This window comes from Cygnus atratus, chromosome 2 (assembly GCF_013377495.2).
Source record: "Cygnus atratus isolate AKBS03 ecotype Queensland, Australia chromosome 2, CAtr_DNAZoo_HiC_assembly, whole genome shotgun sequence".
Taxonomy (NCBI): domain Eukaryota; kingdom Metazoa; phylum Chordata; class Aves; order Anseriformes; family Anatidae; genus Cygnus; species Cygnus atratus.
Window position 1 is genome coordinate 20696236 of NC_066363.1, and position 26272 is coordinate 20722507.

The 26272-nt window shown below is 35.7% G+C and overlaps 1 protein-coding gene across 1 annotated transcript in view; it reads right to left on the minus strand.

The window, feature by feature from the left end:
- The window catches only part of MALRD1 (MAM and LDL receptor class A domain containing 1), a 268212-nt gene that overhangs the window by 124020 nt on the left and 117920 nt on the right, over positions 1 to 26272 (minus strand). The window contains exons 26-27 of the mRNA XM_035545162.1: positions 11612 to 11857; positions 8299 to 8456 (exon numbers count right to left, since the gene is read on the minus strand). Of these exons, the coding sequence (XP_035401055.1) occupies positions 8299 to 8456; positions 11612 to 11857 (404 nt within the window). The remainder of the gene's footprint in view (positions 1 to 8298; positions 8457 to 11611; positions 11858 to 26272) is intronic.

A 26272-nucleotide genomic window follows, 5' to 3' on the forward strand; every position in this document is an offset into this window, starting at 1 on the left:
GCCAAAGGTCCACAAGATGAGTCCGAATTTAGGTGCGGGGATGCCCTACGGTGCATGCAGTATTTCTGTTTCGAGGGTGCATGTCCTATGGCTTCCTCCTCTGGGAAAGATACACTGGCCCTGTCATAGGCCTAATTCTTCAATCCTTTCTGTTGTATCAGAGACTACTCCATCGCTCAAGGGAGACTCAGATACATGCAAGAATAAAGCACAGCTTTACAGGGAGCCCGGACAGAGGGCACTCAGGATGTGGCACTAGGATAACATCACAAGCAATCTCCACATTATTACTCAGACTTATGGACTGAATCTGATAAACTTGGCAGGGAGAACATGCAAGTTTGTGTAGTATTTTGCAGCTCCATTCTCAATTCATTCTTCCTGAACATTTATTTTTCTTATATGTATTTTATGCAAAACTGATAAGTGTGTGCAATTAACAGAATGCCATTTGTTTTATCAAGTTATGCAACTGATTAGAGATGGGAAAGAAGATTAAATTTTAGAGCTATAATTGCAACATAATCAGGAAAAATAAAACACAGAAATGTTAATCAAGGAAACAGGAAAATAAAAAAAATGTCCAGTTTGTTTGGGTAACCTTCTGAATTTCCCAGCTTAAAAAAAAATAATAAAATAAAATAAAATAGAATAAAATAAAATAAAAGGATGAGAAAACAAACAACAAGAACTTTCCTCTCAACAGAGAGGTCATGCAAAGCATTTGGTACTTTCTGAGTTTGTTTCTTTCTATTAAGAGAATAAGAAAAGGACAGTATGTCAGATTAGGCTGTAGAGACCAATTTCACTAGCTAAGGAGTCAGTATGCAAGAAGAATTCTCAATAAACAACCAAATTTTAATAATATATCTTATTGCTTTACGTTTTGCAATTCTGTTCTTGTACTCAGTTTTAACCATATTCTTTCACCCTTAAATTTTATCTGATGATTAAAAATCTCTCTCCCACAGCATCTTATTCCTTTGGGTATGGAGAATCCATCATTATGAGATAGTGTAACAACTATGAACAGACTATGGAGTTTCCATGAGACTGCAGACAATTTGTCTCTGCACTAACCCTCTCATAGGCAGGTAATACAAAGTTATCAGGTTATGGAAAAGTATGTCTCCATGGTAAGTAAGACAGTGGGAAGAAACTGAGGTTACTCAAAGTTATTCTTACATTGACTCCTTTGAATGATTGTCTCTGCCACCATGGTAGAATGTCAGTGCATGCAATGATTTAACAACTACTTAATGCAGCCTTTCATCTTCCATTTAATTCATCATTACCTAACACAAAGGGGTCAACATACAAATACACATATAGATTACTCACAGCATAACAGGTGCTAAAACCTGTCTAGTCTGACCCTTGCATAAAACAAATTGGAATCAGATACCTCTATCTTTGTGAAATAAATTACAGAAAAAAAAACAAAACAAAACAAAAACATAACCACTGCCTTGCCTTGTTTTCCCTTGCCTTTCCTTTCCTTCTTCCTTTTCTCTCTCTCCCATTCTCCCTCTTCCTTTCTCTCTTTCTCTCTTTTCCTTCTTTTTTTTTTATTTCTTTCTGTTCCTGAAGATACTGTGAGTTGGAAGCTGAAGGCCAGAAAGAGAAAAGATTTCTGTAACCACAGAAATAATTCTTTTCATCCTAAGACCTTTTAATGATACATCAAAGTAATTTTAAGCACACTACAGCTTGATACTACAGGACTGAGAAAGATCAAAGACTACCAGAAACTAAAACAACTCCAAGACAGTAAAAACAAACAGTGAATTAAAAATGGAAGTTGTATTAAAGGAGGATAAAACTGGAAACAAATCAATGTTCTGCAATGAGCATCAGTGTTACTTCAGTCCTTGTGGAAGTTTTGCTAACTTAACAACAGTTCAGTTCAGTTTGTTTCACAACAGGAATAATTTTCTTAGTGGAAGACCAAAGTATCTTGTGGTATGAAAAGAAATAAGAAAGGAAAAAGGAAAAAAGAAAGATTTTCCACCTTTTCTGATGTTAAATGGAGCTCTTGCAAATGCTTGTTTTTTATTATTTATTTATTTTTCTGTTGTTTTTGGTTGGTTGTTTTTCCAAGTAGAGCTATTCATCAAGAAAATCAGATACTGTCTTGGGATTTCAGGTCTGACAATGCTATACGCTTTCTAAAAGGTATCAGCAGGCAACAGGTTACACTGCATTATATATATATTAATGAAAATATATGCTAATTCAATTTCAAAATTTTCCCATTTAGAAGAAGAAATTTGAAAGAAACAGCTCAGAGCTCAAAGCTACACCTAATCATTTAGAAAAAAATCCCTTTGTCTTCATAAAAATCTTTTTTTCACAGCTGCTATATAAAAAGATCTAATTTTGATGTCCGTTGCTTCAGTCAAAATCATTCAATAGCAGCTCTATGATCCTTAAAAGTCTTTTCCCGAGATATGCTTAAATCACGACTTTCACTGTTGAATGTCTGCACTGCAAGGTGTTAGAAAAAGAACAAAAGAAGTGTGACTTGCAGAGATTCCCAATATACTTCAAAGCCTTATATGCTAAAAAAGCAGCAATATAACCACTACCACTCTTTGAGATTATGAGCCCACAAATCAATAAAGTAAACCACTGGCAGAGATCTCCAATTTAAGGAATCAGTTGAATGAAAAAACACTGGAGAGCTGTGCAGTGCGGAAGAGACTGAAAGTGCATTTTTCTTCTCTGTCATATTGTGTAATACGGTGTCAGGCTGGAATAGAAAACAGCATATTTCACTCGGAGAGGCAGGGCTTATTATTCCGACTGTAATATCACAGGATATTATGTTACTTTGATTATTCAGTATGCATCGTGCTGTCTAAATCTGTCAGATTGCTAAGTTCTCTCACAGCACTGCCCTGCATGACAGGAGATGTGCCCTTAGTCACACTAAACCTTTACTTCTCATCATCATTACCTCCCAGGGGAGAGAGAAGTCAAATTCTCAAAGAATTTAAACAAAAAAAAAAATACTAAATAGTTCACATACAGACAATTTCTCTTATATGCCTTTCTAGAAACATCATGATTTTAAATTACAAACGCTCTGATGAACCGCTTGTATTCATAAGCAAGATTCCAAAATAAAAGGGTGATTCTTTAATCCTTCTTCAGAATATACATATATATATTTTTCTTCTTCAAGCATGTCCAAATGTACTATTCTGGCTCACCAAGCTTTTTGGAAAGAATGCTTATATTTGGTTTTAGTAAAAGAATACAGTGAATTACATATTATTACAATATAATATATACATATATATTATTTTCAATAATTTACTGGTAAGAAGACTGAAATGACTTCACAATAATCCAAGAATATAAAATGTACTGAATGGCGTCTCTCCTATCTAGGGTTGTGCATATTTGTCTAGCCATTCTAAATTAACTATTTTTGAGAAATGATGCTTCCACTGAAAACTCTTTCCTATTTAATCACTGATTCAGTCTCAATTTACTTGGACATATCCTTACTTCATGGGGTCAAATTCAATCCAGTAACAACCGTATCTGAAACAAAGCCTAAAAAAGTGGAAACTGCTGTTAATAGTTTTGTTATTAGATTCTGCATTCACATGTAAATGTAAAATTATCTTGCTCTTGGAAGTAAAGCTACCGTAAATGTTAATCTTCCTTTTTTTCTTGGCTTTGGATTTCAGCAGTCCCTCAAGTAAAACCTTCACGCAAATCTTTGAAACTGGAAAGTTTCTTCCCCTAGCTACATGGAAGTCAGGTAATCTGCTCTGAAGGCAACACGAACCCAATGAAATCTATAACTTCTATATTAATGTGAGGAGTTGATTGTTTTTCATGCAGCCAGTGAGAAGAATCAATGCAGAAATAGACTATTTTGAGCTATGAGGCAGAGTAAGTTGTTTCCTCAGACTTTATTCTTGAGTGACTTCCCAAAGAAGTAAGTAAAGTCAATGATATTGATTTGTATAAATTTCATTTTAAACTACTCTATCCTAGAAATAAAAATGTCCAGAAGAAATCAGTGGGCATCTGCAGCATCTCTACTGCACGTTCTCCTGTTGAAAACTCAGGACAGTAGGTTGCTTCACTAAAAATAATCAGGGACTTACAAAAAACACCCTCTGAGTCACTTATATCTGAGCTGTGACACCTGCTAGCTATACATTTCTACAGCTGTAGTTCTCTCCTCTCCTTTCCACCTTAGACAAGCTAAATGCAATAACAATATTAAGGAAACAACTGCAGCAGCTTCCAGCTTTTGCTGAGAAGCCGCAGCAACCAGGTGATGGGGTCTGTGCTCCATCAGCCTGTGAGCAGCTGGAGGAGAAGGTCTGCCAGCTCCAGCTATTTGGTGCATCAGCCTGGTTGGTCTGTCACCGTGGTGGTGCCAGTGGAGCTCTGCTTCACTTGCTGTGAGTTTGCCAGGACTTTTGCCCTGAATATCATTATGTCTTTGCTCATTTGTAACAGGATAGAATTAATTCACAATGACAAATGCCTCAGTAAGGTCCACTGGAGCTTCTTAAAGAGATCCTGTGTATATTGGCCTTGTCACGTTCAGTGGAGGAAGTTACTAATGGCTAGTTTCACCTTCCTTATAAATCTGCATACGTCTGCATATTCAGATATTTCTTTCAAATCCTTGTAAGAGGTCTCCTTAACTGTATGAAAGCCTAAATTATCTTTTTATTTTTTTTTCTATACAAAGGGTGAATTATCATTCATCCTCAAAAAAATTATCTTCAACAAAGGTTCTTATCCTTTGATTATTGTTCCTTTCCTATTGTAATACCTAAAGTTTCCTCTCTTTTTCTTTCATTTTTTTTTTCAACAACAGAAACAACATAAGTGGGATTAGGAAATATATCTTCAAATCAGCATAAAAATAAAATGTCTGTCTTTCCTTTCACCTAAAAAATTTTACTTGACTCTTGAAATACATTTCAAAATAACAGTTTCCTCCTGTCTGTGAGTCAGTATGAGTGCTGAATAAGAACCCCACAATCACCACTAAAACAGACACACTGAATATGAACTTTTTCTTACCATACTTTTGCTTCAAAATATCTCTTACAATATACTGTATTCTCTTGCAACTGCCAAAAAGTATAGTAGGAATATCTCAAAATATTACTTGCAGTAGAAAAGTTTCGACTAGTAATGTCCAGATCTGTTCTGCTAATATTTTGCCTGGTGAGCTTTTGCACTGCTGTTAAACACTTTGTAATTTCAGTTTAGATGGATGGTGATAGATATTGCAGTCTCTGGATTTTACAGCTTCCATAAATAGCTATAATGTCAACATCTCCCATTTGCATACATGGTGAGGGTTTTTATTTGAAGTATATTGCATTTTTTTCAACCAGTTCAACTGCCCATCATTTTGATTGGATTATTATTCCACATAGAGAGGTTTGTATTAAGACTATATAGTACAGCATGAGGGAAAAATATATTAACTGCAGACAAATTATCTTAGAAATTGATCTTTTTTTCTAATTACAAGCCTCAACAGAAAAACGTATGCTCGCGTATACTATCCTCCTCATGATCCTGCAGTTTTATTGGTTATATCATAATCTGAGACACTGCTTTAGCAGTATAATACTCTTAAGCTTCCTGAAAGTAAACAGTCAACACTAATATTAAGAGAAGTCATCAATGATTACATACCTTATCTAAGATTTCAAACAAACAAACAAAAATAGTTTTTTACCCTTTGGTTGCCATTTTTCTTCCACTGTGATATTCAGAAGGAGGAGAAATTTCTTCCTCATTCTGTCTCAATACAATCATGTTGTTTATTATTGTGCCATTGGTATGCATGGTGTTCTCTCTCACTTCAGCTTTTCTCATCTACCTGGACTACATGATCCTGGTTGGAACTAGATGATCTTTAAGGTCCTTTCCAACTCAAGCCATTCAATAATTTTATGGTATGATTCTTATGGTGGAAGTGATGACTGTCTAGAGATGGTTTGCTAAGCTGTGAAAAATGAGATGGCAAATTCCTTCGGAGGTCATCTCCTCTCCCTTGTCTTTTCAGCTAATCACAGCAGATCAATAGATCTGCTTCCACTTACATTAACTTCAAGTCAAGTTTGATGGAGATATATTAGTACGGTAGTTTGAACTAGCAGGAGAACCTTCAGTATGATTTCCCATGACTACGTATTGGTTAATTAGACCTTATTCTTAAAGACATAGAATCATAGAATATCCTGAGTTGGATAAGGATCATCAAGTCCAACTCCTGGCACCGCACAGGTCTGCCCAAAAGTTTAGACCATGTGACTAAGTGCACAGTCCAAACACTTCTTAAATTCAGACAGGCTTGGTGCAGTGACTACTTCACTGGGGAGCCTGTTCCAGTGTGCGACCACCCTATCGGTGAAGAACCTCTTCCTGATGTCCAGCCTGACCCTCCCCTGCCTGAGCTTGACACCGTTCCCATGGGTCCTGTCACTGGTGATTAAGGAGAATAGGTCATCTGCCTCTCCACTCCCCCTCGCGAGGAAGTTGTAGACTGTGATGAGGTCCCCCCTCAGCCTCCTCTTCTCCAGGCTGAACAGGCCAAGTGACCTCAGCCGCTCCTCATACGTCTTACCCTCTAGGCCCTTCACCATCTTCGTTGCCCTCCTCTGGACACTCTCCAACAGTTAAATGTCCTTTTTGTACTGTGGTGCCCAGAACTGCACACAGTACTCAAGGTGAGGCTGCACCAGTGCAGAGTAGAGCGGGACAATCACTTCCCTCGACCGACTAGCAATGCCGTAAAATAGACAAAACATTGTAAAATAGAAACTCTGATTAGAGTACTGACACACAAATCTTTATAAAGAACAAAATGGGTAAACTAGGCTGATCCGTGAAACTATCTAGGATGCAGTACTAATGAGAATAATGTCTTATAACTCCATCTAGAATTCTTGCCTGCATTAAAAAACAAAACAAACAAACAAAAAAACGAGTAAGTATAATAAATCCTGATTCAAACATCTTCCATTTACATTGTCTTTTAACTCCCTTTAAGCTCAGTGGACACAGGGATAATTTTAAATATTAAAATAATGTCTGAAAAGACTAAGACAGTAGTATTAGGTGAAAATAAAGGGTCAATGTCTCATAATAAGTATAAAAGAAACAGAAAACAAAATTATTCCCAAAACCAAGAGAGAAAGGAAATATTACAGATCGTGATCTAGGAAATTCTATATAACACATAAAAGTTAAGGCAGTCAATATGTTCATCGGAAATCAAACAGAAAAAATTAATGCAGTTCACCAAAACAATTTATATCCCAAGATTCTATTAGAGACACTGAAGAGAAGGTAACAGCCTTGTGGCAAATAAATTGCACCATTGATTTGAACTTGGATAATGAGCATTTCCTGTACAGATACAGGTAAGCACAAATACACAAACACCTTTGCAAAAGTTTCTGTTGCATCTAAAATTGTAATATTTGGCCATTGTACTGGAATACTATTTAAATGCCCTGTGGTGACATAGCACGCACAGGGAGTTGAAATATACACATTTGCTACACTGATAATAAATTTATGTATTTTATTCACAATAAAAAGGTTTAAAATAGTTTAAAACTTACTTTTACAAGCATTTAGTGTTTTTTCTGGAACATGCAACAAACAGCATGGCCAATTTTCAAAGAAGGTACCAGTTTTCATTTGTAACTGAATAATTTTAAATAGTTTTTGCTTTCTTTCATGTTTTATGTCATCCCACAATTAGTGAAGAAAATTACATTTCTAACGAAAACCAATTACATATTCTGTGCCTGTCTACATAAAAAGACAAATAATTTAATACATGCATACTTTTGCATTTTCTTCCTACTTTGTGTTGGTTGCTATTTTTTGGTGGTTATCATTCTATCAGAATTATAGGGTTGCAAACATGTAGCTACCAATACATATGACAGCAAAATAATAAAATAGCTCTGACATGGAGATTGTCAAAGAGAAAGGTACTATATGTGAAAAGGGAAAATGGAAAGAAGTTTTAAAAAGTTTTTCTGTGGCTTTTCAGTGAAACGTATTTTGGAAGAGAAATGGCAAAAGCATTTTTAAGAGACTGGAATTGCAAAAACAAACAAACAAAAAAAAAAAAACAGAGCTGCACTAAGAGGTACCTGGGAGACACAAGCAGTGGGAGCTCTTTCAGTCTACAAGCCACTCTAACAGAGCCAAACTACTCTGCTGAAGCACATACACCTTAACAGATACCAGGTATTCAGAAGACGACAAATTTTTGATTACCTTAATCAGAACCTGAATACATCCTGCGGCTTTTGATGACTTAAAGTACCAGAAGCTCATCACACATCTCCCGCTTGACTCTTTCAATCTGGAACTCTTCACATGGGCTTTTTCATCTTTTAGCCCTATTGCAGTGCCCTCAAGATACAGGAATTTTCCTGAAATGAAATTATGTATTCCTGAAGAATTGTTTTTGACATTCAAATTAGATTCCATGACCAAAATTTAGCAATACAAATGCAGAGAGATATGAAACGGTTCCTAAATACATTCTGTGCTAGTGAACCTCTACCTAGGTTAAAGAATTACCTGATAATTTTCCTTGTATACTTGTTATATCAGGAATAAGCTGGGAACAGAGAATAGTTCCATGTTTCCCAGCTACCTTGATCGCATCTCCTTGTTCAACAGCACTAGTTACTATTTTGACAGTACATCATATAATGCCCACACAGTGATAAATTTCAGGATTAATTTTTTTCTGAAAGATAACCTTCAAAATAGCAAGTCAAGCCATAGAAAAAAAATCATATACTTATAGATCATTAGGTATCCCTAAGGATTCCCATTACTTTTGGCCATCTGTACTCATTATTGTATGAATATTAACTCAGATTTAAATTATTTAGTCAGAGGAAGTTGCAAAAACAGATGCTTACAGTTAATACATTCTGAAACTGATATGCTCCTTGAGTTTTCCATTCCTATTTTAATCAGAAGTATAATAAATTCTGCAATTTCCAAATTATTTTTTTCCTTTGTGCAAACAACAAACATATAGTTCACATAACATAATCATTGTATAAACAGCACACTGACAAATTATAACTGCACATCAACTGAATTTTGTATATGAATTAGAGATAAAATCCCCATGGAGTAAAAAAGGTTCATTCTAACTTTGACACTTCTCTAGCTCATTTACGGCTATAGATGTTTGCCATAATATTAGGGGATGAGAACATTGCTTCATCCCTGAGGCCAAGCATAGTCTTAACAAGTGTAGTGACATATCTGAGATAAATATTTTATTTTAAAATATACTTAGAAAACACAGATGAAAATTTATTTATTTTTTCCACATCTGCTGTTTTGTGTGTTAAAGACAGCCATGTACATAAACACCATGAGGTATCAAAAGCACACCTTAGCATGATTTTGATGTTTGCTAGGAAGATTTGGCTAGGCTGGATTGAGTGCTTCACATGTTGATGTATATATTAACACCTATTTCACACTAGGAAAATGATTTCTGTTTGGAGGGAAACAAACAAACAAATAAAAACCTACCAGTCTTCTTTGGAAGGAAACTTGACTGAGTGAGGGGTAGACTCGAGATGTAGTATGCTCTGAAAGGTCCCGGGATCTGAAGACTGGGACCAGAGTTGTGGGCTGGGTGTGCTGCCAACTGGTCATGGCTAGCCAAGCTTGGCTAGGAGGTAATTAATTGAAAGTCACTTAATTCCAATGAGAGTGGGATAATTATAATTTTAAGCAAATTCTCAACAATTTAATGTTGAAAACTGAGGCACTAATTAGGGGAGCCAGAAATAAGCAATTGCTAGGTGCAAGCTCAAGAACTGTGGTTTTGGAAGTAAGGGCTGAAATCCCTCTTTCTTTGTACTGGGACCAGGAGGATCCCTGAATAATGCAGTCTCTATCCCATAACAGAAAACTTTAACAACTGAACTGAATTTTGTTTTGGTTCTCTCATGATGAACACACTTATTAAGAGCTATCAGTTCTAACAATACAACCGTCACCTTTAAACTTTTGGCCACAGTAAAGTTGTGAAAAGTGAAATGAATTCTGCTTCAGCGTGACGTTATTGCAGCTTTTTAGTACTTAATGGTGGCTTGTAAAAAAATGGAGAGCAACTTTTTGCTCAGGCAGACAATGACAAGGGGAAATGATTTTAAACTAAAAGAGAGGAGATTTAGATTAGAGGTTAGGAGGAAATTCTTTACTCAGAGGGTGGTGAGGCTCTGGAACAGGTTGCCCAGAGAGGTTGTGGATTCCCCGTCCCTGGAGGTGTTCAAGGCCAGGCTGGATGGTGCCCTGGGCAACATGACTTACTGGGTGGCATCCCTTCCCATGGCAAGGGGATTGGAATTAGATGATCTTTAAGGTCCCTCCAACCCAAGTCATTCTATGATATGATTCTATGATATTTGAGAGCATGATATCAAGACTAAAAAAACATTTTATTCTTTTTTTTAGAGTCAATTCAATATATACAACACAGACATGCATAAATCTGTGTTGTACCAGAACCGGATATTTTTAAAGATAAATAAAAGACAGTCCCTACATCTCCTTGGTTTTATTTAATTTTGTCATTCAGAGGAATTCATGTAAATATTCAACAACTACTAAATACACATCCTACACCTTCATGCAACCCTGCTGTGGCATATTTCATATTAAGATCAAGTCTGAGCTCAGCTTCAGTAACAACTTTGCCTGGGCTATGGGAACTTCAAAGGCAGAGGAAGAAGGCATGGAGCCTGTAGCAAGAATGAGAAGAGGCTGCTTTGCCAGAACTAGCCAGGGATCTGCACTGCTGCCTATAAGGGAGATCTGTTTATTTAAATGTATTTTTTAAAAAATTACCCCAAATTGAACTATAAATAGTCACTGTGGGTAACTTTAAAATTTCAGATAATTTCTTAACTCCTAAATAGCCATTTTCCATCTCTGATCAGGTCACGCTAGATATGACTAAGGAGAATAAAGAAGGATTTTCCTAAAGTAAAAAAGCATTCACATGTGTCCTCTTTAATTAATTCTCAGGGAGAAATTAAAATGTATTATTACCCTTTAAAAAACCTCTCTGTTATAAGTAATTTTGTTGCTACTCAGAAGTACTAATACCCAGCATGCAAGATATTGTATACCAGTTTGTTTGTTTGTTTGCTTGTTTGCCTTATGTTCAGAACAGCATTACATACTCTAACATGAACTGGAGCTTCCTGGAAATGAGCTCAGGCTCTGGAGGAGTGGGACCCAGTGGATCTCAGATCCGAGCTACTGCACCCTTGCAGGCTGCAGCCAGATCAAATGCCTCTCTGAACAAATTATCTTGCTGTACTCATAGAGAAATACTTAAAGGAGAAACAATTGAGAATCAATTTTTTTTTTCCTAACCTAAAATCATTTTACAAGAGTAATTAATATTTGGATACTGTTACACATGCCATTTATTAAAAATGACACCCTAATTAGACATGTAGAACCCCCCTGTTGCTTCTGAAAGGAGGTACGAGAACATCCATGAAAACAATTACATCTCGTTTGTGAACTGACAACATACCAGTTCTATTTCCAAGTGTGTGGTCCCTGGGAGGTCTTAGACTTTGAGGTGAGCCGACCCCCAGCACCCAGTCAAAATTGTCTGCCAGGGAATTTTGCCAGCCACATCTGCTGTTCTCAAAGGTGCAGGAAGTGCCGCATTCACTCTCATCTGTATTATCCCCGCAGTTGTCTTCAAAATCGCAGCTTTGTTCTGGTCTGTAACACTTGCCGTTCTGACATTGCCAATAGCCATGTGAGCAGGAGCCTGAAAGGAGAAGAATGGGGGTATCCTGGTGAATCGCACTGCCATGCATCCCAGCAAGGTTACTGGAAGGTTACATCACAGAGAGTTTGATATTTAGGAGGAGGAGGGTGGTCCAGGGCACTTTTATTAAAAGCCTTTGGTTTCCCTGAAGTGCCAATCCATTATCAGTTTATTTCTTTTGTATTTTGTCAAGGGATTGCCTAAATACATGACTGTTTTCCTTGTAAAGCCGTTGAAGGCAAGTTCCAGCCAGGCATTCCTTCACTAACAAAGCTTTCTAGTCTGACTTAATTGCTGACATTCTCCTTTCATGTGGTGTAGGATTAAACCATTCTATTTTAGCTGCAATGTTGAGCTTAGTTTAGCAGCCCCAAATTGGAAGAAAAAGCTTTTATATTTTAACTACAGAGGTTTGCCTTTTAATGCATTTTTCTTTTGCAAATGAGTTCAATGGGGTGATGTTGTCCTTTTTGTGCAGTAGTCCTGGCGTTATTTAAGAATAATTCTGCTATAATACAGCTTCAACATTGGAGGACTAATTTCACAGGATCTATTTCCAAGCTTCAAGTTTTCATTTCAGATCAGTTTCTGCAGGTCTCTGGATAAAAAGCAGCCCCTACAGTATGTTCTCTAATCAGGAAGGGAGACAAACACAAAATTCTGAGAAGGACTCCCCATTCTCATTTTCCATTGTGCTCTGCCAGAAATAAATGCACAAGCAGAATTTGATTTACAAATAGAACTGACACTATATTAGCTCACAGACATAAAATGACAATATGCACATGTATGAAGGTTGTATAAGTACAGGCAGAATTTCAGTTAATTGACGGTAAAAATCACATGGGGTTAAAAATATATTTCCAGTACCACTACCTTAATATAAAGGAGGATCTGATAGACCTAAATGAAATTCAGCTACAGCTGGGCTTTATTATGGGTCCAAAGCAACAGGTTCATTAACAAAAAGAAAATAAGAGATGTTGTATTCAGCTGGAGTGTTGGCAGCATTCATCTCTAAGACCCTCTTTAGGCCAGAGTGTAAATTGCAAATGACCCAAACTAAGTGAAAGAGAATTGTCACACCCCTTTGCTGCATGCTTTGGGTAAGTTAAAAACAAGACTTGAATCACCAGATGTGCAAACAAGGATTAGACCCTCATTTTAAAATAAATAAATAAATAAATAAATAAATTCTCCTAATAGACATGCTTTAAAAAATAAAACGACTTTTAACAGTTGCTCAAAGAAGGAAAGAAAAATCCTTAACAGAGGGGTGGAAGCCAGAATAAAGCTCTGATATGTACTTAGAAGAGTGAAGAAGATTAGGCAAGGGTTTCCACAGCTGGAGGCAAGGAAAACGGGTAGGCTCTGAGTAGAAGAAAAAGACCTGTATGAAGTTCATTGTTACAAGTTTATGGAAGCATCAATGTAGTTTTTATTAAACAAAATGTATGAAAATAATCCTATCCAAAAGAAGGCATTCATCATATCAATACATAAGTCAAGGTTTAGTTATTGCAACTTGCAAAACAGTTGAAGTCCATCAGAAACCCGTCCTCTCTAACAGTCTGTAGTAGTAAATGCAAACTGCAGAGAAAAGCTATTAGGAGGGATATCTGGCAATCACCTCTATTCAGTTGATATTCCTTTGGAAGGCAGTGCATACCACAAATATTTTGAGGGAAGCAATCTTCAGAATTTCAATTATGTGTTTAACATAACATTCTTTTTATGTAATTGCCCTAAGAATTTAAACTTTTAAATTTATTTTCTACAAATAAGGAATTTAAATTTTAGGATGCAGTCCATGCTTGGAAACCCTTTCCCTTGTTCTTCATCATGATCAATAATTGCATTACCTATTGCATTTTGAGGTCCCTTTATAGCATTGCTTCCAATTTCATGTTGAAAAAAAAGTGAATTTGAAAAGTGGAACGCTTTGTTATTTGAGGCAAAAGAAAAATCTATCTTGAATCCTGGCATGAATGACTCTATTCAAGCATGTGTAATGAATGATATTACACTGTCTAACTGAGTCTGTAACGTGACTTGTTTCTGGATGTACTTCCACAGTATGTTTGTATGCTTTCTGTTTAAATGCCATATTTCTAACTTTATAACTGGGCAGGGAACAACTGTAAGAAAAGTTTTTTGGAGCTCTCTTCCTTTCCTCTCTACTTTTATTCTCAACCCAAAGAATGCAAACATTATATAGATTATTGTGGGTGTAATAGAGACAATTAATTGAAAGGGACTTCTACCTAAGGCTCAGTAACTTTTCCATCTGAACAGTGTTTCTTAAAAAATTATTAGCATGTAGGCTTTTTCCCCTATGTACTAATTACATCAACATACTAGACTGTAATGGACTCAAAGGACCTCTTAGTGTCTTTCAGATCAATAATCTCCATATTGAGAACTTATACAAAAGAGGAAAACTGCTGCATCGGTCAATAATCCCCTTGTTTTAAATGACCTGAGCAAAATTAATAGATGGAACATCTATATTTTAAAATACTTAATTAGGGCAATCAATAATAACCTTTAATTATAAAGGTGTTTCTCTTAGATTGTGAGAAAAAATTGCTCCTGCAAACATTAAGAGAGAAAATAATCCTACTAGCAGAAATATAGTATGGCTAATCTTCTACATCAACGAACTTTAAAAGGTTTAGAATAGTAATAAAGATAACATGGTATTTACGTTGTAGCATTGAAGCAGAACAGCAATAAATTATGGAAAATACATTTATATTAAGAAACAGCATCTGCATGTGTTATTTATATAAACTTCTAACTCTGTCCAGAATGGTTTGTTTCCTCAAAGAAGTGATTCCAGAGGGGGGAAAATATTCTGTAATCTTTGAAACCATATGTTGTGCCATAACAGGACTTTTCTATGAGCTGGATAATTTTTATATCAGTCTATGTCATTAGTACTAACTTCACTGTTTGTTTAGGTTGTGTCTGAGCTGTGTTCTGCATTGTCCTCAGCATAAGACTCCCTTTTTGAATAAGTCCATAAAAACCAAGCAACCAGCCAACCAACCAACCAACCAACCAAACAAACCCACCACATTTCAGTACATACAAATCCTTCCTAAATGTATATATACTTTCTGTAAAGAAAATTAATATAAATTCATGGAAATAATTTATTTTGTGAAAACATTTTTCACTCCCTTCATGTTATATTACTGTAATACCTCACATGATCCATTACCCCTTGCCAAATAAGAACAGTTCAAAGAGGTGAGCCACGGGTTTTTCCCTTTGCACTACCAACAACAAGAAGAAGCAAAAACATAAATTCTCCAACAGAATATTTGTTTCCCAGGCAAAGAAAATTATTACTAGAATTAAGCTTCATTGGCAATGGAGTTCAAAGAACTTGTAAAAGTCACACAAAGAAGTGTGACTCTATGGGGATATTCGCATTGTGACTTAAACTCAAGCTATATCTTAACTATAAGTTTTGACTTATCATTTACATCTTCAAGACCATGCTAAGAGACCATCAAAACCCGAGTTTCAAAACCTTCCTGACTGGTGAAAACTGATACATTTTTCTTCACATATGTGAGTAGCCTAATGTACTTTAGCCTATTCTATCAGCAAAGATCCAGAGCTCAGGTTTTCCCAAGGGCAGTACAAGCACTTGGGACATGAAGTACATTCAGCAATGTGAAAGTTATCTGTCTTTGTACATAATAAGAATTATTTATTCATAAAAACAAACTATTTAGATACTCTTTTATCCAGTTTTCCCACATCTTTTCTTTAAATATTTTCATTTCAATAGTTTCCCAGACAGTAGCTAATATACACTCAAATAAAGGAGATGATAAATAGTTCACAGCAAAAGTCATATTTCTCCAGTAATGGTCAACACGGTCATGTTCAGGAAGTTTCTTTGAAACTGAACATTAGTAAAGGCTCACAAACTTTTGCTCATAAGAAGTCAATAGAGTATGTCGTTTCCCTTTGAGGTGTATTTCCAAAGGTAAGTTGGACAAATTCAAGCAAAAAAAGCCAGATAGCCAAGGTTTTCTAGTTAGTCAATGCATATACTGATTTATTGGTTAGGAATTGTCCTAGGAAATCATAGAATCATAAAATGATTTAGGTTGGAAGGGACCTTAAAGATCATCTAGTTCCAACCCCCCTGTCATGGGCAGGGACACCTCCCACTAGATCAGGTTGCTCAAAGCTCTATCTAAAGTGGCCTTGAACACTTCCAGGGATCTATCTGAAGTTTTTATATTCTAGAGATGTAGTTGTGGTCCTTCTATTCACTACCAGTGGGTCAAAATGAAAGACGATGATTGATCAGAGGACATAGCGTTTATCCTGACAGTGAGTACCTGAACATACCATCATTATTTAGATAGCTTATTCTTTGCGAGAAATAAATTAAATTAAATGTAAATAGTATATAATCCTAAATTTTAAATAATATATATATATAAAAGATAAAATGCTACTTTTAAATACTTGTTTGGAGAAAAAAACTCATCACATGACAACTGTGGAACCAGCTGCACATGGATAAAATGGAAATATAGACATTAGACTAATTAAAGAGGTAATATAATTACTAATAAAAATGCTGTACAGATGAGGGACAGCTAACAGTGTTTAGCATTTTATGAATAAGTTTCTAAAACAGGTGAACTCCATAAATGTATTATAAACTGATGCAAAACCATCCTTTATTTATTCTTTTGTTTTCCTTTGAAAGATTGGGACATTTGGTATGAACTTGTTTTCTTCTATTCTCATTTAAAAGGTCATAAGATAAGATAAGATACATCTATGTCCAGAAAAACCTTACATGCAAAGGTACTATATTTTTAATCACTCAAATTCTCTACCAGTTGTTTGATTCCTCCACAACATATACTTTGTCTTTTATTTCACCATGGTTTTATCTTCAACTTTTCCTTTAAGCAGGCATCAGCTTTTCTAATTTTCTTTAAGATACCATTTATAGCTTTACAATGAAAATCCATTACAAGTTCTTACAAAGTGTTTGCATCTAATTTGTATCTAATGTATCTAATTTCTCATTTTTTTAAACAAATAATTAAAAAAAAACTCTTATAATTTAATTTTCACTTGATGAAAAAAAGTTGTCATATTTGTTTGGAATGGCCATGAAGGGTTCCTACAGAATTTGTCTGATTACATACTTTGATTACATTGAGTGACCAAATGGAGCTCAATTAATGTAATTTATCAAAGACAAGCTTAAGAAATATCTTTATCATGTTTTGTAATAACCTATAAAACAAGTATTCTGTTAACAGAAAGCTCTAATCTCATAGAAAACAACAACAAAACCAAAACCCAACAAGATCCAGTGTTGGAAAATTGAAGTTAGTGAAATTCAAAATAAAACAAAGAGATTAATTAATTACTGAACAGATAATGGAGGACTGTGATAAATTCTCCATCATTTAAGGTCTTTAAATCAAGACTGAAACTTTCCCTAGAAACGTGCTTTAGTTCAACTAGAAATTATTGAATAAATCTTGAAATTCACTAGATAAAAACTTGGTCAATTTAAGAGGAGGTCAAACGAGGTATTAATAGTAATGCTTTTTGGCTTAAAAAGTCAAAGAACAGTTGCATACCTTAACTCGCTTATATAATTATAAGAATGTATAAGAGATGAACTAAATGCTAATCCATGCCTAAAGTTTCTACAAATACAGATGAAAATCTCACATTTCTCCATGAGATTCCAGTCTTCTTGAAACTGGGCTTCTATCGAACTTTTCTTACTGGAAACAAATTAAGTATAATAATTAAACTGATAAGAATATATAAGATCAGAATGCCTAGAAAATTGCAAAACTGATCGTGTGTGGGATAACACTAGCAATGTCACTTGTCATAAGTATTTAACACTTAATTTTCATAATATAAATGCTTCTTTTTCAGATCTTATGGTATTTCAGCATTGCTTTAAATTCACCAGGAAACTAAATCTTGCTTTAGAACCACAGGAAATTGATTGATGATGAGCATATTCCAAAAGTTTTTAAACCAGTACTTCTTAAACTGCTTGTATTTAGTTGTATTATCTATGTTTTCCACACTAAAATCCAACTCATATGAATGGGAATAGTCAGTTCTCAGAATAATATATCAGTAGGCTTGAGAAATTAGATCTACTTCAAAATATTTTATTTGCACTCACATGGCTAGAAATATACCTGTTCTTAAATCAAAGCTGGAATTCCTGTAGAACTATAATATTGTATAGAGGTCAGAGTAATTAATCAGCAGACTAAGTCTGACATCCCAGGAAAAGGGGATATCTGGATAACTTAGATCTCTGTTTTACTTTTTCCCCTGCAACAATTACTGTATTATTATTCTTGCTCCCAGTTGACATTATTGGCTGAATTGTATGTCATTAAAAAAAAAAAAAAAAGTTAACAAGAACCTCTCTCCGATATAACTGAAGGACACAGAGTAAAGTGCTCTGTTGATGATGCATAGTAGTAATGACTTATCAGCACAGGAACGTGAAAAATACATCTTGCTTCAAAAGCAAAGCTTTGGAATTTACAAGAATTCTTAAAGGCTTTCATAAGTTGAAGTGCTGGAAATAAAAAAAAAAAAAAAAAGACTTTAAACCTACTATACATTATCATCTCTTTCTTAGAAATGCTTTTTGTTGGATTGAGTGGAAAACTTTGAATTTTAAGTTTTTCTCAGTTGATTTCTTACTTTTCTGCTTCCACATGTAAACACAAGAAGATTCCATTCCAATAATCAGATCCAGTAATATTCATCTTCAGAATCACTAACAGTCAAAAAATCCAGCAGGAAGTTAGCCTATCACTATTCCACCTCATAACCTCTACTGATTGCAGAGTACTGAAATATTTACAATTTTTGCTTTGTTCTGTTTGCTGGTACTTTATTGCTACTCATTAGAAAGGGATTGCTATTCACTTAGCTGCCCGTGGAGAGGAGCCCACGCAGAAGCAGGGGGTCTGGAGGGAGCTGCTGCCTACATGTGGGGGACCCATGCTGGAGCAGTTTGCTCCTGATGGATGGACCCTATGGTATGGTGAGCAGGTCTTGATGAGCTGCTGCCTGTGGGTAGCCCCCGCAGGATCAGTTCAGGAAGGACCGCATCCCGTGGGAGGGACCCCAACTGGAGCAGGGGCAGAATTGACTCTGAAGGAGCGGCGGAGATGAAGTGTTAGGGACTGACCGCAGCCCCCATTTCCCGTTCCCCCACGCCGCTTGGCAGGAGGATGTAGAAGAGGGTGGATGGGGGAAAGTGGTTTTAATTTGCTCTTAGTTTCTCACTGCTCTAGTCTGCTAGTGATAGGCAATACATTATATTAATATCCCTACGCCGAGTCTGTTTTGCCCATGATAATAGTTGGTGAGTGACCTCCCTGTCCTTATCTGAACCATGGAGCTCTTTCCATCATACTTTCTCTCCCTATTCCTTTGAGGAGGGGGAGCAAGAATGAAGTTGTGGCGGAGTTCAGCTGCCCAGCAGGGTAAAACTGCCACTCCACTCCATACACTTTGAGACATATCCATTCTGTGACACATTAGGGTGCTTTGCTGTGTTTAAAGTTACGAGAAATCCTCAAGAATAAGAGGAGCTTATGGCAAGATGGGCATCAGAGCCTCTTCGTATTCCATTTATTGGATATACCATAGGGAGGACAGGCGAAATCTAAAAGCACTATTATAAAGAATAAAAGCATCAGTCTAAAGTGCTTAGGTGTATGTGAATATGCATTCACTCAAAAAAAAAAAACAACAACAGTTTTTGACTAGTGGAGTTCTCATTGGCTATTTTAATCTCCTCCATTATTATAGTACTAATAATACTAATAATACTAATTAGTACTATAGTACTAATAATACTAATACTGTCAAGCAGTAGAAATAGCACATACTTTCTCATGTTGCTTGAGTAATTCTAAACGTATTTGGTCTATAAAACATATTAGCAAGTCAGCTTAAAAGGAAATTCTCAGTGAATCTCTTCTGATGGAAATTCCTCCTGGTAAATCAGAAGAAACATATGCCTGGGTTCACTAAGGGAGACTCTTTCAATTGAAATAGCATTAAGACTGTTTTGTTCCTTGCCAGAAAACTAAAACAAGACACTAGCATGTTTTAATGATTATTCCAGTGCTAATAGGGTGGATTAAGTCTCATGTATATATATATATATATATATATATATATATATATATATAAAGGAAAACTTAGGAAAGTTGCTGCTGTCTATGGATAATGTGAACAGGAATATAGCAAATCTTATACACAATATTCCCTTTACAAATCCAAGCAGAAATTTAGAACTTATCTTCCTGAAGAAAGACAAAGAAACAAAGACAGAAAAGCAATCCATGTGTACTTTGTAAGCAAAAGTTTTTTTCCAGAAAAAAAATAATTGTATTCATCATATGCATTTACTACCTTGAGAAAAATTAAATACTGATCTTAAAAGCTTAAATCACTTACTTGAGTCAACTCCTAGAAAATAAAAGGAATTAAAATGAAATTAAATTTAGGTTTGCAATACATTAAGCCTAAATATTCCCAGCTTGAACTCCTTAGCAAGAACACAATCAGAAAAAATGTTGCTTATGTACAAAATCCAAAATACTTAAATATATTCAACACTTTAAAATATTTTATTTATCTGAGACTTTTAACTATTTAAATATTTTGGTTTTGCATATGCATTCTCACATCAAAAGGCTTAAACTCATTCTGTACCTCCATGCTCTCTCCACCATACAAGTCAGACAAAAAAACCCTGTGCTCACGTGAGGATATCTTGGTTCAGCAACTCTGGGATGAAGCCAGTAAAGTTGCCTTCTGAAGACCTCCAGGCTTGACTTGAACTTGAAGCATGTGCTTTACAAGTACAGCTCAACAAGTCACCTAAACTGTGCTGTATAACTGTACACTGAAACCTTGCCCGAGCAGCTAATTGTTACAGCGTTTGGATCAAAGCCAGGAGTGATGAGTAGCTGATGACATCTCTGCCTTAGAGCCTATTGTGGTTTAGTTATGACCTCCAGTTTAATGACCTAATTGCTATTTGCTTGCTAAAGGGTTGAAGGAGGTAATATTAATTTCCATTTCCTGGTGTCTAGTGCAGAGAAGTACTGTGCACAAACTCTGAACAGCTGCGATAGGTCAGAAGAGAACTGTAACACCAAAGGAAAGCTTGGCAGTCGGTTATCCAAATGTATTTGATGATGTTATAACTCAAGCCAGAGGAGAGATCTAGCTGAACTGGAATATGTGATCCCTTCACATTCTCCACTGTACTCCAAGTTGTTGCCCAAAGCATACGGTGTAAGGGGACCTGCAGTGCATTGATGAATCTGTTTTGTACAATTTGCCAGAGCTGCTGGACTGTGCTCAGTAAAAGTGACAGGTGGAAAATGCTTCCCTCAAGTCCCACACAAAGCCTGGCCTACCAGCTCTCATTTACAATCACATCCCTGACTCTTGAGGCCAGAGGATGTTCTCCTGGTTGGATCAGACCTACGTGGGAAAAAGTGATGGACATGGAGTCCCAGGATCTGAGCACCCCTGGTTCCTCAGCTAGAAGGAGCAGAATAAACTGCTTTTAGGAACACCTTCTCTGGTAAATAACAGTATGGAAGTAGACAGTTTAAGCAGTAAAGTACAAAACAGTCACTGAGTGTTAAATGTCCTCAAGATTATATTAAGACCTCAGAATTCTCTTCCAGGAACTGATATTTTCATTAACGAGTTAGACACTATGAGGTGGTTCAGAAAAGTCTTTAAATTGGCATAAGACTGTCCAGTGTTCAAAGGGGAAGATATTGAATAATGTATATGTATTATTAGTTTGGTATCACTACCAATTATGAATATCAATCTCAACACTTTAATCAGTGTTAAGATTCAACAATATAAACATGTAAAATACAAAGGAAACCTCAGAGAAATATCCTTAGTGATGTACAGATGGATGTACAGAACTGCAGTAAATCTAATTTGGTGAGAAATCCTATAAACAATTGCAGAATTTAAAACCAGCTCTATTTAAACTCTTCAGCAATACTTGAGTAAGAGTCAGGTGTAGGCTAAACTAAAAAAGTGCAAAACTGATTAAACCGAATCTCATGGCACCTATAAATCCTTCATCTCTCGTTGCTCAGAAGGAATAAGTTTCGGGATTACTGCATTCACCACATGATATTACAGAACTTTCTATCTATCTCAGACAGAATGCTATAGTGAGCTGAAGAGAACAAGATGATTAAAAGATTTTATTGATGCCTTGACCAGGCTTCCACATACCTTTGAGCCTCCACTAGAAAGGTCAATAGGAAAATGAAAAATGTGTTACGCTTTGTGAAAGGGAAAGATACCAACCAACTCTAATCACTCAGTATCTCAAAGAAACATATATCTTCTAATATGGTCAAATTTTCCCTTTCCTCTGTGTAACAGTCATGTTTGTTATCAGACAATGAAAGTGAAGAGGATGAAAACTACACTTATGAAGTTAGCTTAAGTAGTTTGAGTTGAGATTCTGCAAGTAAAGGTTGTATTAGGAACCTGTATATTCCAAATGTCACTGGTACTGTTAACATCTCCTCATGTGATTAAGTAGTTCTGCTCCTTATGTTTCTCCAGAACAATATATTTTATCACTAAAACCATTAAGACAAAAGCAATTTTTAGTGATTATCCCCATTTATATCCTCCAACCTAGCACAATGATTTATTTCCCAGAGCGATGATAGCTCTATTAATTGTACCTCAATTCAGCATGCATTCATCTATAGTGGCACTTTTTGAGGCACACAAGCTTAACAAATGACTGAACAAGGAAAGAGCAGAAAAGTTTATGATTGGAAAGAGAGCCCTCATGAAACTGTGTTATCCTACTTCATGGGAAACTGGGTCTTAAAAGAAATCACTCAAATCACGAAGTCCAGTTCAGCGTTATAAAAGGTAACAACCTCAAGCAATTCCTCTTCCTTCAATATAACCAGTAACTTTCTCCGTTGTTGCTACCAGAACACTATTTTTTGGTCTTTATATAAGGAACATTTTTAGCTTCTAGCCTAAATTTACGTATGATCAGTTAGATGCACTCATTCCTTTGCAAGCTCTGCCATTCAGCTGTTCTCTGCTGAGAAAGGAAGGTAAGGGAAACAAACAAACAAAAAAGTATAAATAGATCTGAAAATTAACGACCAATACTCATAAAACTCATATTTACCTGACCCAAACTTTCTCCTGCAAGTCCCACAGAAGCTAAATACTTTCTCAGAATATTCTTTTGAAGCCTAGCCAACACTAGCCAACTTCAAAATATGGAAGAATAATTCTATAGCTATGGCTGTGACAAAATCATTAGAATCCTGTGTCATTCTAATTTGCGATGAATTAGGTCTCATTAGTTCGAAGTTAAGAATCCAAATTCAAGATTCTTTTTGCATCCAAAATATATCTCTCAGTCTTTCCAAATTGACAAATCAGTAGATGATGCTTTGTATGCACCGTACGGAACTACAACACTAAATACTAACTTGATAACCAAGCTCTCAAATTAGCAGTTCTAATTCATAGAACTTTTTATCTCCACTAAGGTGCCAATCCTCTCTCAGAATTCAGGAGTTCAGTCCTGGGTTGTTCCTCAAGGACAGAAGGCAAGAATTATGATCTCCTTTGGTTAAAGCTGCCTTACTACTATAACTTCATGACTGAAATAGCTTTTTGACTGATGTATATCATCTACCTGGAAGTTATTCTCTTGGGAATTTGCATTTGGATGCATCTGAATGTCTCCTAAAAGTCACTATACAGAATCATGTAAGAATCTTTCACAGAAATTGATTCCAGAGGGAGTAAATTGTCTGATGTACATGAATCCATCTCTGACCCTGCCTGGCACAGAACAGCAATATCTCTGGTACAGAAGGGATCTTTTCCTCATTGTATAAGGAGGGAGACAAAATGTTTACTTAAGATAGCACAGATAGGACTACTCTTATGAAAAAAAAAATACATTGACATTCTGGGTCTCATTCACTGAAATTGATGGACACTTTTTCTTAATGCAACACCTTGTCTTACTAAATCATCCGCATGTTCATCACATAAAATAGATTGCTTTGTTTTTTGTAGAAAAACATTTCTCAAGTCAGCTTTTATCAGTCTAATAAAATAATTTGTGATATCACATCTTTTAATGCTTTTTCATTCTCTATCCAGTTACACAAAGTGCTCTGTATGACACTGAACAAAATATGTGCTTATAAACTGTACTGTTCAACAAGTGTAAGCACACATTCAACCAGTGAAAAGGTCTGAAATGAAAAACAATAAAAATAAAGCAGTAAAGTTAACTTTAAATTTATTGGATGACAACAAGTTTTTCATGCAACCCTGCATAATCACCAATACCTCCTTAAAAAACACGTAATTAATGGAGAATGGGAAAATATCATATTGTACACAACTGCAAAGACAGCTATTACAAGAAAGATATTTGGCTCTTGTTGTGCTATCAGCAGGCCTTGTAATTTAATTTGGCTTTACAGAATAACATTTACTACAAATATTACCCTGGAAACCTTTCTGTCAAATAATACTCTTCTATTATTTGACAAAAGATTTAAATTATTCTTTAGTTATACTCAAGCTGAGATGTAATACCTAAGATTTAATTGCTTTAAGGTAAAGATGTCATAAATTTGAAACTTTATGCAGAAAATTCATAAACACTTTACCAAGATTAGGAAAAAAAAAAAAAAGTACTACAATACTAGGTATCTGCAAAAAAAAAAAGCAGTGCAGGATAAATCACACAGAATATTAAAGATATTAAAGTCTACCATTATTTCAATTACATTAAAGTCCTTAAAAGAAATAGAAAGATCTTCAAAGCAAATGCAAATTAAACAAGAAAACATGTTTGAAGGACTTCTCCCATACCAGCTATAAATTAACCCTAATCTCTTAATTCCTATTATTTGAAAGCCAGTATTCTGAATTTTTATATTCTCCTCTGCAACTAGTCTGGTATCAACCATCATCCTCGGCCCCTGCCATGAACCTTGTTGCATGTGGACACCATACCTGTCATCTGTCATCTGAGTAATAGTGGATTAATGCAACTGAAGAAATTTTACCTTGAGCTTTCCTTCCCTGAATTTGCCTTATATGTCCACAAGTAATTTGCACAGTAATATTGGAGGTGTTACTTTCCATAGTATTACCTGCCAGAGACCATTCAGTCTGAGTTTAATGTCTTGAATCTAAATTAGCATCTTGAATCTAAATTAGTGTCTCCTTAATGTCTGTCTTGAATAACTGCAGCATCCAGGTATGGGGCAATGTTACTGCAGTTCTGTATGCAAAAATGGCTTTGACCTGGTCAGAGCAGAAATAAATGAGAGACTGAAGGCCTGAACTGACACCCTGTAAAAGCAGATAAAAAGCAAGAGGATTTCAAAGGGAAAAGATTGGAATAGAAGTATCTAATGAGAACAAATTAAAATAATATTAAAAAAAAATCAACTCATCTCTTTGTTAGATGTATGAAAAAGGGAAATGTTAATACAGCCACTCCAAGTGGCAGGTTGCAGCCACTGAACATGATCAGAAACAGACATCAGAGGGAGAGTACCTCATGCACTGCCACCCCACAACTGTTTAAGCTACAGCTAAAGGAATATGTGTCACATCCCAGATGAGATGCTGCACCAACGTTATGTTAAATAGTCTCTGAGGCTGTCAACTTAACTCCTCAATGTCACATCACTTGGCAGTCATTTCTGCTTAAGCTAGCAACAAAGCAAATCAGAAATAATTTCTGGTAAGTATAAACAAGTGTAGGAAAAAGAGACTGATGGGAGATGAAAACAAAACCAAGTATGTGAAAAAGGGTTCTAAAATAAAAAACTTAGATAACATTCAGCTCACAGAAAGATATACATTTATGCTCATGTGTAGGCAAGCTGTGTCTAAAATCCCATTAAAACTGATTGGGATCTAGTTGGTATAATCATTGGATTTCAAAGAGTGATGACATCAAGCTAAAATAGAAACCTAGAGTTTTATTTGATTCCCCACACATAGAGCATCTCAGAATATGTAAAATATTCTTCCTCATTAGCAGCTGCTACACCTGAGGGCATAGGCTTTCCATGTATCCTTTGCTACACATCTGTCAGCATTACAGAGATTTCTCCTGAGTGGCTGGGCAGCAAAAGAGCAATATAGTATACTGTCTATAATTGGAATTTGGATACATAACACATTGAATCACACACAGACATCTGATTTAAGTCTTGGAGCTCAATCCCACCCTAAATATTTCAAGTCTTATATAAGCCTATAAAATTTGGATTTACTTTT